The 15,856-nt window shown below is 42.5% G+C and overlaps 1 protein-coding gene across 1 annotated transcript in view; it reads right to left on the bottom strand.

The window, feature by feature from the left end:
- LRP8 (LDL receptor related protein 8) overlaps nucleotides 1–15,856 on the bottom strand; it is a 1,087,241-nt gene that overhangs the window by 343,976 nt on the left and 727,409 nt on the right. Inside the window, exon 5 of the mRNA XM_078670496.1 lies at nucleotides 8,645–9,013. Within this exon, the coding sequence (XP_078526622.1) occupies nucleotides 8,645–9,013 (369 nt within the window). The remainder of the gene's footprint in view (nucleotides 1–8,644; nucleotides 9,014–15,856) is intronic.

The raw sequence follows: 15,856 nt of genomic DNA, 5'->3' as shown, positions 1-15,856 counted from the left end.
ATGGGAGTGTGAGGGGATTGGAATCCCCTCAGTCTCCCTGAAGCGTTTGTTCACAGCCAGACCTGTGAACAAAGAAGCCTTGGAATGTTGGAGCTCCAGGCTTACCAGCCATTATAAGCCCGGAGCTACTCCATTGTTTTCAATGGAGCGCCCAACATTCCAATGTTCTAATATATAGTAATGTACTTGTAAACTGGCAGATGGGATACTCCCCACATTGTGACAGAGTAACCTGCTCACCAGCCTCTAAATCTGGCCACTAGTCTGTAGTTCCCATTTTAAGTCACACAATGAACTCCAGAAATGTACGTCAATCCAGGACAATCCTGAATGTTGAAATGCAAGTTTACTACTAGGCATCTGTTTTTGAGATGTATAGCTGTTCAATATTAGCATAGTCCTAACGAAAGCTTCTGTCAAGTATTTGCAAGAATAATGCATACAGCACCCCTGCCATTCTATTGCCATACAAAATAGCCACTTACTATGCCAAATTCTAATGAAAGGGCTTCAAGTGGTACATCTTTTCAATAGTGTGACTTCTATTTATCAAGAAAGGCGAGCACCCATCCATTACATGCTGCAATGCATGAACGTGCATTAGTGGAACCATCATAGGATAGACCCATAAGAGGTGTGAAAATGCCTTCTGTTCAATTATCTATTAAAAAAAGTGATTCCCCTAGCCATGAGCCGAGACGTTAAGGCTTAGTTGTTCAATGTGAGGAAGGCCAGACAGATTTTGAGAAAACATCATACAGAGATATACAAAACTTGGTAGTGTTTCTGATGATCAGTCTCCAGCAGAAAGTAATTTCCAACTCCATATAAACATCATGATTTTATTCTCAAGCGTATTTATATTTGAAAAGTGTTGCTAACACTAAGGCTTCAGAGTACAATCTTTCAGGTGAAAAACAATCACATCAGCAGCATGCATTAAGATGAGGAATGGATTGGAACCCAAGACCGGTTAAAATTTCCATACAAGCAGGAATGTTTGGCAAAATCCTACAGGTGTAATGAAAACAAAAGCAGGTCCAAATGGCACTCTTGTTTCAATCCATTTTGTGCTTCAATATTTTAAATCTAAACTTTGCCTATCCCCTGTAATACACTATATCATGTGTTAGAGTGTAAGCGAACCAACCTTTACGGAAGACATAGTGAAATCTTCAATGCAGCAACCTCAATCCACAAGATTGGTCTATCAACCCCATCAAATTCTTTAGAAAAGTCTAGAAATACTTTGTAAATTTTTTTGAGAGTTCTTCAGTATTTATTTATTTACGCTTAGATCTTGATATCTGGACTGCAGCACTACTATATAGAGCAGATGCATTTCCTCTGAAACCTGTTTGCCCCCTGAGTATTATGTTCTGATCATGTACCCGGGCGTCAAGATGTTCCACAGGTATTTGCTAAATAACTTCCCTTTAAAGTCTAGAAGTGCATTTCAGATACAATTTGGAGAGAAAGACTTAGCACACCTTTTATAGAAGGGTACTAAGATGCTTACATTCCATGAATGTGGCACCACCCAGAGGTGAGACACAATTTAAATAATGGGAATAAAAGGAGAAGGTTATTTTTCAGAAAGGAGATCTGTATCTCATCTGGAGAAGCCACCACTGAGCTCCTTGGTTTCTTAATATTTAATGCTTTGCAATGAGGACTAAAGAAGGTAATCGATTCATCCATAGAATTAACTACTGACTTAAGTCAAATGTGTTTCCTTTCTCAGCATAACGTTTAGAAATATATCAACCCAAAGCTGCTTTTTCTGAAATACATGTTAATTTGTTCTTTTTTTGCCCCTGTGTCAAAATGTGCTAGAATTTGTAACTATTTACTTATTTTGCAGAATTGGGTATAGTAGTCCAAATTTGATCTTCTCTAACATTTCTGAAGCAGATTTATCAATATTTGATGCAGCGCGGGAATTAATCATATCTACTAAGATATGTATAAAGTAATGGGATTTGTTCCCGGTGTCACAAACCCTTTATGATTGGGTTAAAGTCCTGGTGTTCCTGATTGGCCTCAGTAAGTCGTAGAAACCCCTTTCTCACTGGAGCACAAGTATCAGTGGAGGATCAGCGGTCAAATCGGGCTGATTGGTGTCCTTGGTCTTACTCTGCATAGAGAATATTAGGTTCAATTTATATTTCAAACACAGTGCTTTATTTAAATTAATAAGAATTGCTGGTGTGGACGTTGGATTAGATTTCAAGAGAAATAAAACAGCCAAGACTTGTTTTGCCCCTTCCTGGCGTTAAGGACAGGGGATTTCTCCCGGCTGATTGAATTAGCAAGATAAAGGTATCCTAGGTAGTATATACCCCACATTAGTGGAACAAATGAACAACATAAATATAGAGTAGGGTTTGCAAAACAATAATTAATAAATAACCGGTAGGCACCCATAATGGCACGAAACACAATGCACATCAATATTAGTAATGAGGATTCCATGTTAACAGTCCCAAATTAAATATAGCACAGAGATACACACAGATGCGTACACAGAATGAAAATATTAATAGTACAATATATTCAATGTATAAATATGTACCAAGGCAATATTAAATTATAGGAAGCACAAATAGACAGTAAATACATACGGAATCCAGTAGGGTGCGCATATATCAAGGTTGGCAGTAGTACTGAGAACGTTGTATGAGGATAAGCAATGGCTGACAAAGTGGAGGAACGTATGTCAGTTATTGTTCATATTACTGCAGCCCGTTTATTTGGGACTGTTAGACCTGTTATAACTAGGGTGGTCTTCAACCAACTTTATGTCTGCTTACCTACACATTTTGCTGTTTCGGTTTGTTAGCCATAGGACTCTGAGCACTTTATCACTGATAACCAGTGCTAATGTGCCCATGCTTCTCCCTTAAACATGTTGATATTGGTGTATACCTGATTGGCATATTTAGTTTACCTGTACATCCCTTGCAAAGTGGTGTATCATATACCAAGGGCCTGTAATCTAAATGCTACTAGTGGGCCTGCAGCACTGATTGCGCCACCCAAACAAGTTGCCCTCCAAACCTGGCTCAGGCCTGCTATTGCAGGGCCTGGGTGTGCAGTTTATTGCCACTTTAACTTGCCATTTAAAACCACTTGCTAAATCTTAAACTCCCTTTGTATTATATACAGGTCATCCCTAGGTAGGCCGTATGTAGCCCTTAGGGCAGGATGCTGTGTAACTTAAAGGTAGGACATGTACATTTAAGTGTTACATGTCCTGGTAGTGAAAAACAGCCAAATTCTTGTTTCACTACTGTGAGGCCTACTCATAGGTAGCGTTGGGAATACCTTAAAACCCTTTTAAGCTGTAAATCCTTTAGAAAGGAGTAGCTAAATCATGTTTCATACCTTTGAAATGGTAATGCTAAATCCTCTTCAGTGGCAATGCCACTTTTTGAGAAATAGGACGTTTCTCTGTTCTTAACTTATCCCTGTGTGCCTGCAGCCTATCTCCAATACACATCTGGGCTGGGTGACAGCTACACTTTGTGCATTCGTTCTAGACTGCCAAGAACACAGGAAGGATGGGTGTGACGGAGGACTCATCTGCATTCATCTGCATTCTGATAGCCTTCCTGGGCAGGAAGGGCGAAAGGGAGCAGACACTTATATCTGAATAGGCTGTGACCTGCCCCCACACGAAGGGCTAATTACCCCCCACAGATAGCCTGACAGACAGGGCAGGAATGAAAGGGGACCTCTATACGACAAGGAGCTGCTTTTAATTCACCCCCCACTTCCTAGGCACATTTGGGTATCAGTACTGTGGCTCTGACCCTACCAAGACAGTACACTACTGGGCCTATGAAGAACGCTACCAGGAGCAAGGACTGCTGTGCTACAAGGAGTGCCACTCGGTGTGACTGACTGTTCCAAGAAACTGCTTCACTGCTGTGCTGAGCTGCCTCTTCTGATCTCTGCCCTGCTGAGGACGAGGACTGAACCCATCTCACTTGAACTCAGAGTGACTTCAAGGGCTTGTTGGCTTGCCTCCTGTTTTCTTTAGTCTCAGTGTCATAAAGGACTTCTTGAAACTCTGCTGGTGATGTTGGACTCTGCCATCTGTGAGTCTTACCCTTACCTGAGGTGACCCTTCCAGTCATGGGCCTCAGAAGTTGGTTTTGCAGCTTTTACAACATCGATGTAAACCCTGCAGTAGTTTTGCGCAAATCACAACTGACACATCGCCCTTAGACGCGGACGCCTCAGCTGCTTGACGACTGCAATTGTGCGGCCGGCGCAGCTCTATGACTATGGACAGCGTAGCTTGATGATGACAGACAGCGCGGCTCGATGACGACAGTGCCTGAATGGTGCAGGGGTTCACGGATTAAGCTTCCATCGACGATGCTGATCAGCATGCTAGATTAACGGGCATTTGAATTCTAAGGCTATCCTTTTTCTTCTTTTTTGTTACCACTCTGGGGGCTGGTTCACCCTTCCTGTTTCTATGAACAATGATGCTCACGAGAAATGTCACAAATAAACAAGCTGCAGTAATATGCCCAATAACTGACATGTTTCCCCCACTTTACTTTTTCTACCATTGCTTCTTCTCATACAATGTTCTCAATACTACTGGCAACCCTGATATACACACACTCTACTGGATTCTGCATATATCTATTGTGCTTCCTATAATTTTATATTGAATTGATACATATTTATACATTGGATATGTTGTATTATTGATATTTTAATTTTGTGTATGTGTGCATTAATTCATTTGGGACCGTTAATAACATGGACTTCTCATTACTAATATTAATGTGCATTGTGTTACGTGCCTATTATGGATGTTCACTGGTTGTTTTTAATTTTTGTTAAGAAAATCCTATTATATATTTATGTTGTTCATTTTTCCCACTATTGTGGGGTATATACTACCTATTTTACCTTTATCTTGCTAATTCCATCAGCCTTGAGAAATCCCCAGACCTGCATGCCGGGTAGGGGGTGAAACATGTGTTTGCTATTGAATTTCTCTTGAAATCTGGTTCAGAGTACGAACCAGCAAGTCTCAATCATTCAAATGAAGCAGTGAGTTTGAAATATAAATTGGACCTGCGATTTTCTATGAAGAGTAAGACTAGAGATATCAATAAACTCAATTTGACCACTAATCCTCCAGTGATCTACAAAGATATGGTGCATTCCTGCTCTCTCAGAGCGCTGGCACACCATGTGCTGCCTAGTGACTACAAAGACACTCTTGCACCATGATGCAAAGGTGCTTGCATTACAGACACAATTGTTTTTGTGCAGAAAGGGACACGTTTCTGCACAAAAACAATCCTGCAGCATACTTAAAACGAGGAAACAATAAGAAGGAATGAAGATATTTCTCCTTGTTGCACCTCTATCAAGAAGGTGTACAATTTTGATGCATTCCCCGGTGTACTAATCTAATAGATCTGGAAATGCTGCAAAAAGCATGGCCGGAAGCAGGTGAATGCCCACTCTCCACCCATGAAACAGATTGATGGGCAGAGTGACATAAGGCAATGACTTGCGCTACCTTCCGTTATTATTGATTTACCAAGCCACGCAGGGACACGATAGGTGGCTTGGCGTGGCTTGGTAAATCTGACTTAAGGATTGCGTTGCCCTTGTGTCAACTTGCGACGCAAGGGCAACACAATGTTTTAGTCAATCTGGGTCTATGTCCTTAGTACAATAATTATACAGTGTCGTTTGTAATTGCCAAATTAGACTCCCTCTACAGGGCAAATAACGCTAATATTGACCTTTTGTCGTTTGGAGAATTAAGAATGGCTATTAAAGAGATGTCAGGGCAAGCTAGCAAGAGTCAAGTACCCACATCCTCAAATCAACACAAAGAGTGTGATCCACTCAGACATTTCAAAGCAGGTCCAATTTCAGTCCCACACAGTTACAATCAGACCGCACACAAGCAGGCACAAACAGAAGAGCAGAGGGAGAAACCGGCAAATGGGATGGATAGATATATGGCTTCACATTATACATACACTTAATCTTTGCATTTGGTGCCGACTATACCACGGCTAGAACAAGCATCATCCACCTGCAGAGGGTAGCCTCTTAGCTGAACTAAAAGTTCTACACATTGCTTATAAATTCACCAGGATCCAACTATGCTAGTTCATGTGTGTACACCAACGGAAACCAGTAGGACATGGTGTTGGGAACAACCTTACTTCTACAGGACTGCAGCAGGAACAATGTCGCTTCTGCAGGCCTGCAGCACAAGACACCAGGTTAGAGGGCGACTGTGCATTTAACCCTGGCTTGGAGGACTACATGTTTTGCATGATTTCTTGTTTGATCCACTGAGCTGTCCACATTGAGGGGCTTGATTCCCTGGTGGTTAAAGAGTGCCTGCTTCTTAACTAAACATTAGGACTGGCGGGAAAAAAAACTGGTGGCCATCACCAAATGTCAGTGTCAGAAAACTGGGGCAAGAGGAGTTAATCTTTGATCAGCAAAAGAGCAACACGGACTTACAAAAGCTGATTACATAAGGCTAGAGGCTCACTAATTGAGGTTCAAGTCACCCTTTAAATCCTCCATCTTGTCTTATTGAGTAGGACAAGGGTCCTTCATCCAGCCTCCAGGAACTCTTTGCATTTCCCAGCATCTATTATACTTCTAATAGACAACTCAGGATCTCATCTCTCGGGGACATTTTTAAAGTTTGTGTTTTTCAAGGGTAATCAATGAAACTCAGGGACATAACGCAGGGCCCTTGATGACTCTGCGGTGTGGGGGCAGGGAGGCGCTACCCCTCAGGCGAGAAGTAAAAGTACATGAGGTAAAAGTCGAGAAAAAAGTAATGTAAATAAAGTAACTAAGTTAGCTGACCTGCAAAAATATCAACCAACATCACCAACCACATCTTGTGTGCCATTCTTGGGGATGGTGCAAAATATATACAAAAATGAGTGCCAGGGAAGAGGCATACTTGTAACAAGAACAATTATAGTTATGTAAAAACCTCATAACCACTGACATCAGGAAGCAGCAGATATTTATTGAAGCTTCCAGTTGCTCAACTGAAGTGAAATGAACAGAAATTGAAATCAACACGGTCTTTGGGACAGAACATGCAATGCTACTATAGTGTAATGCATCCATCGACGGATGGGCCCGCTGTTGGATCCCTTTTTTCTACTCTCTAATGGTTTCACAGTTGGTGAGTCCCTTCCCTGTCCCTTATCTTCTTCTACTATGATATCCTATTCGGCCTTCGGTGTAGCTAGCCGTTCTGCCGCCCGTGGTGGTCTCTGAGTTTGCCATCCGGTGGCTGCATGTGAGGGGGGATGCAGGCGATTCCCGCGACTGCCACCCCGCACGGCTGCAGGTTAGAGTGGGGGGGGCACCGCCCCTAAAACTCGTGCCGCCCGGGGTGAACCTCCCCCCTTTACTACAACACTGCAGGTTTTTTTTCCTGAAACTCACTTATATAATTTGATGGTAAATCTTTAATTGCCTCTTGTTCCTGCACTTTCTGGAAGTCACCTGCGGTGAAGTACATTATGTATCGGGGTTGTAACATCTGCCTTCAGATTATTATATTGCAGTTTTTCTGTGTATATATTATTACCTCGATTGCCTGTTCGGCATTCCAACACCCTCAAAGATCTGTTCTACTCTATATGAAACCATGAAAATTAATACAAAATGTACTTATCAAAAACGCTTGATTCCTGACACCTTGTCCCAACCGGTATCATTTACCATCTGCCATTGGAGGAGACCAACTGGGTAGGAATGAGGAACAATGGCAATCTGAGATGGAAGATTGCCACTGGAAGCGCAGAGATACCCCTTCGGGGGTGATTCCAGCGCTCTACAAATTCTTCATTTGTCATTCATTCAAGATCGTTGAATGTTCTAGGATTTTCTAATTGGAGACTCAGAGTCAGTCACTATCCTTCGACTGACTACATGCTTTGGAAACCAGTCCTTTAACTCCCAAATCGAAGGAATTGAGGTACCTTTCAACTCTTAACCTGCATTAGCAGAAGCAAAAGTAATGAGTCTAAATAATATTTTTGGCGCGACAAATCAAGCATTGGTGTGAGCTCACATCTTTTTGCATTACACCTGGGCCTACTCTAGGTATCCATTCCCTGCCCGCTACATGTTTCTTTACCCCTCCGATTGGACCCCATCCTAGTGTCTCTTCAAAATATTTGTAGTTTTTACTGAATTTTTCTTAGTGTTAGTACTGATTGGCTGCAGATTCTCCTTGATAAAAAAGAGCTCAATGATTTTAATTGGAATTTGTGCACGTCATTGCCTAGTGTGTGGAAGTACAAGGCATGTGTCTGGTGCCTGTTGTTTACCAGGAATTGTGGGCCACTCAAACAGGTATCCACAGTATATACCTTGATTAGACTAGATACGTTATTCATTGGGTAACATTTATATATAGAAGAAATTGCAATAGGGCACATGGCATTAATGGATTTTCACTGTTAATATTTAAATAAACTATCATAAATGTTGTTTTTCTTAGTCTTTAGTACTTGATTTTGAAAATGCATTGAAGAATAGTAGTGGAAAAATAACCTACTCCACATAACAGATTTGCTTTAAAAACATATCAATCTTTACTCACGACAATCTGCTTCGTCGGTCTTGTCTTTGCAGTCGTCATCACCATCGCACTTCCAGTTCAGATGGATGCACTCGCCGTTCCCACACTTGAACTCCTGGGCGGAACACGCGTGAACGGCCTGGGGTTTGAGCTTGTGCCCGCACTGCTCTATGGATTCATCCGATTGGTCCTCACAGTCGGGCTGGTTGTCGCAGAGCCAGTGAGGTGGGATGCAGACGTTGCTGTCACACTGGAAGTCATTGGGGCTGCAGGTACGCGGGGCGCATTTCCTTTCATCGCTGTGGTCACCACAGTCATCATCCCCGTCGCACACAAAGATCATGGCGATACAGGTCTTGTTGCTGCACTGGAACTCATTGGCAGTACATCCTAGGGAGTGAGAAACAAACAAGAACAAAAGCATGAAACCTTTATCCATGATCCACCCTTGGTCCAATGGGATCTACTAAGTGTTTTTGTTATAGCTGCACCAGCAAAATAGCTTTTGTGTCAAAGAAAGTGTACAATATTTTTTTCACATTCTTTCCGATATCTGGCACATGCAATGAGTTCTCTTATTTACTTTCTTCAGTACAGCTGCTTGTACAGTGCCTAATACTGCGGTTGACGCTCTAAAAGAGTTACCAATTTTGTCTAACAAGATACGTAAAGCCAAAGGAAGCTGTTCTCACAACCAAAAGATTTAGGGCCTGATGTGCGAAAGTATAACGACTCGCAAATCGGTTGTAAAGTGGTTTGCGAATGAAAAAAAGGCCTTTTGCGAAGTACGAAAGTCATTTGCAAACCAAAAATAGTGTTGTGACAGGTTTGCGAGTCAGTATTTGTTGTGCCCGCAAATAGGAAGTCGTAATTTAGAAATTCCTAATAGCAATTCACAAACAGGATGTTAGAGACAGTCGTAAATAGCGACTAGTCACTAAATGACCCGTTTGCACATGCAATTTACCCCCACCTCAAACTAGGTGGTAACAGGGTGCAAAGTATAAAAGCAGTCCCAGAATGCATCAGGGCTTTCCACAATGGCGGCCCTGCACGTAATAGCATGGACTAGGCCGCCGCCTCCTCTAGCTCTTGGCTGGCCATGCCTTATGTGGCAAGAATTTTTGTAGGGCTCCTTGGGTCACTTTCTTTTCTCTGCTGTTCTCCACCCTCATTTTGCCTGCTTTCCTAGCTTCTGGGAACCAGCTCTTGTTTGTGAAGCCATCTCCCTGAACCAGGAAGCAGATTCGCACATTTGTGTTACGTTCGCTAATTGCGACCGCATTCACAATATTGGTAATTGCTAAATGCGGTTTCCAAAATAAGGAAGCGACTCGTTTGCGAGTCATTAATTTCATGCCGCCACAGTACGCACATGCCGAATTGCAATTACCAAATAGCGATTCACATAAAATCGTTATTTGGTAATCGCAATGCAGAGGTATTGTACACCTGGCCCTTGATCAGCTGAAGAAGCTGGAGCTAGATTCTGGGCATCCTAGTACGAAGACATAAAACCTTACCTAACCAGTGTTCTTTGTTGTTTCCCTTTCTTTTGATCCTCAGACAACCTTCTAGATATCTTGGCTTTCAACCCTCAATAGAATGGGCCTTGGTATGCCTCGCAGCTAATCATACACTGAGGTTACTTGCATAAGAAAAAGAATTGAACTGCAACTGGGAGACAAAAGGAAATTGCACTCTATCGCTGTACACAAAGGAAGGACATCATGGAAGTTGTTGTTAAGCTGCGTCTTCCAATTTCCCAGCAATTAATTGCAAACAACAAGGAGCAACTGAGACTAACCATGGGCAGGTAAACATAAGCTTAATAATGGGTAAATATACATGTTTTGGAGTGACCTTCAATGCTTATTGGGCGAATTTGAATATTCAGAACAAATTAGGAATACTTCCAGAATCCACTGTAAGCTGCATGTGAGACAGACCTCCAGATGAGATTCTGAAAATGTTGGATCCGTGCGACTCCCCTCTGCTGAAAGCATAGGAGGTAAAGTCATCTTGTTGCAGGTGTGATGTCAGTGGAGAAGAAATCGTTGTTTAAGCATTAAATGGCATGGGTGACAACTTGGATTTTATTGTTGATACAGATTTTAGAATGTAGGTGCTTTACTCAATTTATATTCAGTATCTTATTGTAAGAAACTATGTAGCCGTACTGCGCTGCCAACTGCTTGGCAAACTCAGGAACTTGCAAAACTCTTGCTAGTCCTGATGACAGATAGGCAATGTAAGTGTGCCAAACGGTGATACATCATAGGTGTTTCAGAGGTTAATCGAATGGCATACTCCCAGAGAGTGCAACGTTATGCTTCCTAGGCTGAAAAATGAAAGATTGATGCACAACTCTAACCAATTATGTAACAGAGTAGCTGCCGGTGACTTTAACCAATGTTTAAGATTTGAACCACAAACCACCAGCTGCAGAGAACAAAGCAAGAGGAACAACTAAAGAAATGTTGGTACAATTATCTATCACACATGTAAGCAGACAGTGAGAAAAAGTGTGGGGTGCAAGTTTTCCACGTGCATGCGTGACTTTTTCTTAGCATCCTCGGACTTGTAGTCTTATTTGACCCTGTATAAAAGTCGAACATAAGTCCTAGAATTCTAAGAGAAAAAAACAGGACTAATTAGTCACACAGGGACCTGGGACCCTGGCAGCTATAATACAAGAATACAAGGGAGAACAAATACATTGCAAACAATTGTTTCTAGTATCAGGAAAAGGTGGAAAATGATAATTAATTTGTGGCATGTTGAGGGAAAGTTCTACCTGAAACAGACCAGAGTTTGGTAAAACAGGCAATGCCATGGTGAAATCGCCACTCTGCTTGCCTCTTTCTGCTTTCCCGTTCTTAGTTCTTTTTTAGTGCCACTCTTGGCCCAACCTCTTTTTTCAGAGAAGACTGGCGCATCTTTAATGTGGAAGTGGCGGACTGTGACACGGCTACAAACCCTTGATTGGCTTCTGCGACTCGCCCTCTTCATTTTATTGACTTCTATACTGAACCTTTTACAGGGGTGTCCCCACCCTTGAGACCCTGTTCTTTTTTCCATTGTAAGGGAGGGTTGGCCCTCTCTCTTGGACTGTCTATATCTCCAGTGCAGTAAAGGTGGTGAAATGTCTGGTGCTGCTGGGTAAGCAACGGGAAGGCCGCATACCATCATAAAGCAATGGAAGCACTAAACATAGAGGAGCTTTGGAGGGCAAGCACTGGTGAATGTCTTCCCACCACAATGTGTGCATTTTTTATAAGAACTTTTTGGTATGCACCATTTATGTCCACTCAGTGTGGGTTTCAACTGCCTGCAGTGAGTGGAGTAAGAACTACATTTGGTACTCAATTCACAAAGAGGCTTACGGATACAAATGGCTCCATTTATGCATGAGAGCTCTCCACAAAAGAATACCTGTCAGGCATAAGTGGTTTTACTACGGTTTAAGTGTCCACCACGAGAGTGTTATTGTACAATAGTAAACCTCATACAATGGCGGGAAGTGGGAGGAACAGCGTATGGTTGATCACATACTTTGTTGGATGTCCATAATCTCGTGAGCTTGTTGTTATAATATACACAAACTCCTTCCAAGGTGGGAAGAGGAATGGGTCACCACCCAGACGTCATGGGGATATACAAGGAAAAGTTCTCCATGTTTTTCTCAAAGGCAAAACACACAAGGCTGCTGTAGAACAATGCATAACTATACACAATTGCACATTAGAGAAGCAACAACCTTCACAAAACAGAATTAGTTCAGTTACAAATAATTCTGGAAAATTCTGTGTTTTGTGAATAAGAGAAAATTAAAAATCTTCCCCATTAAAAATATTAATTCTATAAATGCATATTTACGATTGCCATTGTGAATCTGGCCCTTGGTGTTTTTAATACATTTAGACTCACTGCAATGTCTGTATTTGAGTTAAAGGAGAAGTCTCACTGATCAAGACAGAGGCCCCAGTGGATTATCCCCCTCTGTGCCCACTCCTTGCCTTTGAAGTGTGATGAAAACTTGACAAAGGTGGTAAATACAGAATTCTCACTGCAACATGAACACGCTTCCAAGGGTGGAGCGTGAAGGGAGCTGCAGGTCAGTCACTCAGTGGATCATCATAAAGGCCTGTTAGATAATGTGAACAAGTACTCCAGTAGTAATCTTTGTGTACCTTTACAAACCTTTGTCAAGGGGCCCCAAAACATCTACAATGGGAACATTCAGAGAACATTTAAGCACAATTAGTAGAAATTGAAAGGACTGTGCCCTCTTTGCACTTTTACAAATAGTACAATTCATGGCTGATCACAAAGGAATGTAAGAGACTGCAAAGGAGTATTCCTGTAGTACTAATTCTCGTACTCAAAAATATTTTTGTAAATTGGCCTCTCAAAGAGGAAGTCCTTAAGTTTATAAAAATGTGATAGATGGAAGTCATTGTCTGGAAGTAAGTGTGCCAATGCTAAACTGTTAGGAATTCCTCTGGGTACCATTCGTATCCATCGTTGTTATCTGCACTATACAATTTACACACAGGAACCAACCGTAGGTACATGTATGTAAAATGGCAGCTGGATATAAGCTAGGGAAAACTCGGGTTTTTTTAGAGGTTCAGGGAAATACTGGGCGCACAGCACACGTTAGTGTAGAAAAGGGTTGGGTCTGGGTGCAAGTAGGTGAGGGGAAAAAGGCCCTAAACCCCTCTAAGGGTGTGCAGAGCACACGCTCAACAATGCATGAACAGAAACCAAATGCACACCAATATACAGTACAGAAAAAGATGTCTCAATGGGCATAAGTTAGTACAGGTAACAAAGTTCAGAAAAAAAGGGGGAAGCGAAGTAGTGCGGTTCCTCTTTAATTGTATGGATGGCCAGCCGACACGTGTTTCGTCGTCAAGCGGTAACAATGCTTGCACGACTCATCAGGGCTGTAGCGCGAAGGATTTGGACCATAGGTCGCTAAGCCGGTGATACTTCCGACCCGGCCCCTGCTCGAGACCAGGTAAACGCTCGTCGGTGGTTGTGGTTCCAGAATCCAATGGTCATGTGTATTGAGCGATGCTTAATGTTTAAGTAAACAGTGCTCCAGGCGATTCTTGTATATGAATGCCACAAATGAAATAAGATAAAGCCTCTGCTTTCGTGGTGCTGGGGTAACTGAGTCATAAAATCCGTTGTGATTGTTGAGGTTCTTGTAATCACACAAGATGTGTGTTCAGTAGTTTAGGCAAGATGTAGAAGGCAAGACCTGCGAGATGAGTACCTTCTCGCAGCGGTTCCGGGTACGAAAGCAGAGGCTTTATCTTATTTCATTTGTGGCATTCATATACAAGAATCGCCTGGAGCACTGTTTACTTAAACATTAAGCATCGCTCAATACACATGACCATTGGATTCTGGAACCACAACCACCGACGAGCGTTTACCTGGTCTCGAGCAGGGGCCGGGTCGGAAGTATCACAGGCTTAGCGACCTATGGTCCAAATCCTTCGCGCTACAGCCCTGATGAGTCGTGCAAGCATTGTTACCGCTTGACGACGAAACACGTGTCGGCTGGCCATCCATACAATTAAAGAGGAACCGCACTACTTCGCTTCCCCCTTTTTTTCTGAACTTTGTTACCTGTACTAACTTATGCCCATTGAGACATCTTTTTCTGTACTGTATATTGGTGTGCATTTGGTTTCTGTTCATAAAATGGCAGCTGCCATGCAGCAAGAGTTAAGTTGCCCCTTCTCTTTTCACAAGAATCACTATTCTCAGAAGTAACCCTTTCTCCTCGAATACAGTCAAGATTTCTGCTTAGTACCAGGTACAGCGTTCGAACACATATTGATCCAAAAGATATACATTTCTTGGAGAAAGGAGACTGGTTAATAAAAAAAACAGACACTAAACAACAAAATGGAACACAAAGCTACGAAAGTACAGCAAACAGGGGCTCCAAATCAGGGAAACCACCCTCACCACCAGAGGAAGGATTAGCTGGAATAGATACCAACTGGAAGTGCTAGAGGAGACCAACTCAAGGCCACAAACACATCCTGGATAAGTAGGGAGTATAGTACGTTTTTACAATACCTACTCTTGACTCTTGACCATCAGGGCAAGAGTGGTCTCGGTGACCTGGGGAGGTGGGGGGGTCTACACACATCTGTCGCATGAGTGTTGATTTGCATCGAGGTCAAGGGCAACGGAAATAAATTTGAGTACTCTTTATTCCTCATTTACCCTCTTTGACCAGTTCTTCTCTAACAACCAGAGACGTTTTAATGCATGGGCAAAGTTATCTCTGGCCCAGGGCCTCAGCTTTTCAAGGGGGGTAGGCCTGATAGATTCAGCTCCGTTCTGCAGAGTCTTGTCTGGATGACCTTGAATCATTTTTAAACAGTTAGTTTTAAATACAATTTTTCTTTAATTTAATTTTACTTTTAATGTGGGTGATGTATGAGAATCTATTTACAGACATTTTGCAGAAATATGTGTTTATGTTTCATGCAACATCCATAAAAAAATATTTTTTTAATTAAAAAAACCGGACCTCACATCTGAGAAAAAGGAGGGTGTCATAGAGATGATTTGCAGTAAAATGACTGAGTTGCTGCTGTTACTATATTGAAAACACACATTACCTCCTCGTTAGTCTTCCTCGCCACATGACTTACATAGTAAGCTTCAGCTCCACACCAGAACCCTCCAAAGTAAAAAAAGCCTCCCATCCCCTCCCAATATGGCCGACCAGATCACCCCTAACCTCTATAAGAGGTGGGCGGGCCCAACCAACAGCCTGTTTTTTTCGTTCTGCGCGATTCTCACCAGAGACGCGGTACTGGTAAGTTGGACCTGCTCTAGCAGGTTCTTGGGTTTTGGTTGGAGGTCCTGCTTTAGCGGACCCTGGGACATGGACTTTGTATTACCCCCCACTCTTCCTTCCCTCAGTCCTTGGAGCCGGTTAGGTTTGGCTTCAGCGTTCCATGGGTCTACAAGGGGGTGGAGGGGGCGGCCGGGTATATGGGGTAATTTCACCCATGCCTTGTTCCTGGTCGTTTGTTGTGGTCCTCGCCCGGTTGCGGGCTCTGTTGGACCGGCGCTTTCTTTCTTTTGGGCACTGTGTTTGGTTTTGCTCACTATATAGCGCATGTTTCGCATGTATGGATTTACCCATGGTGCTATGCGGCCGCCGTTTCTTTTTCTTACGAAATAAGGTCG

Source organism: Lissotriton helveticus, chromosome 1_2 (assembly GCF_964261635.1).
Source record: "Lissotriton helveticus chromosome 1_2, aLisHel1.1, whole genome shotgun sequence".
Classification (NCBI taxonomy): Eukaryota; Metazoa; Chordata; class Amphibia; order Caudata; family Salamandridae; genus Lissotriton; species Lissotriton helveticus.
The sequence above is the reverse complement of the archived record's forward strand: the minus strand, read 5'-3'. Positions and strand labels throughout refer to the sequence as shown.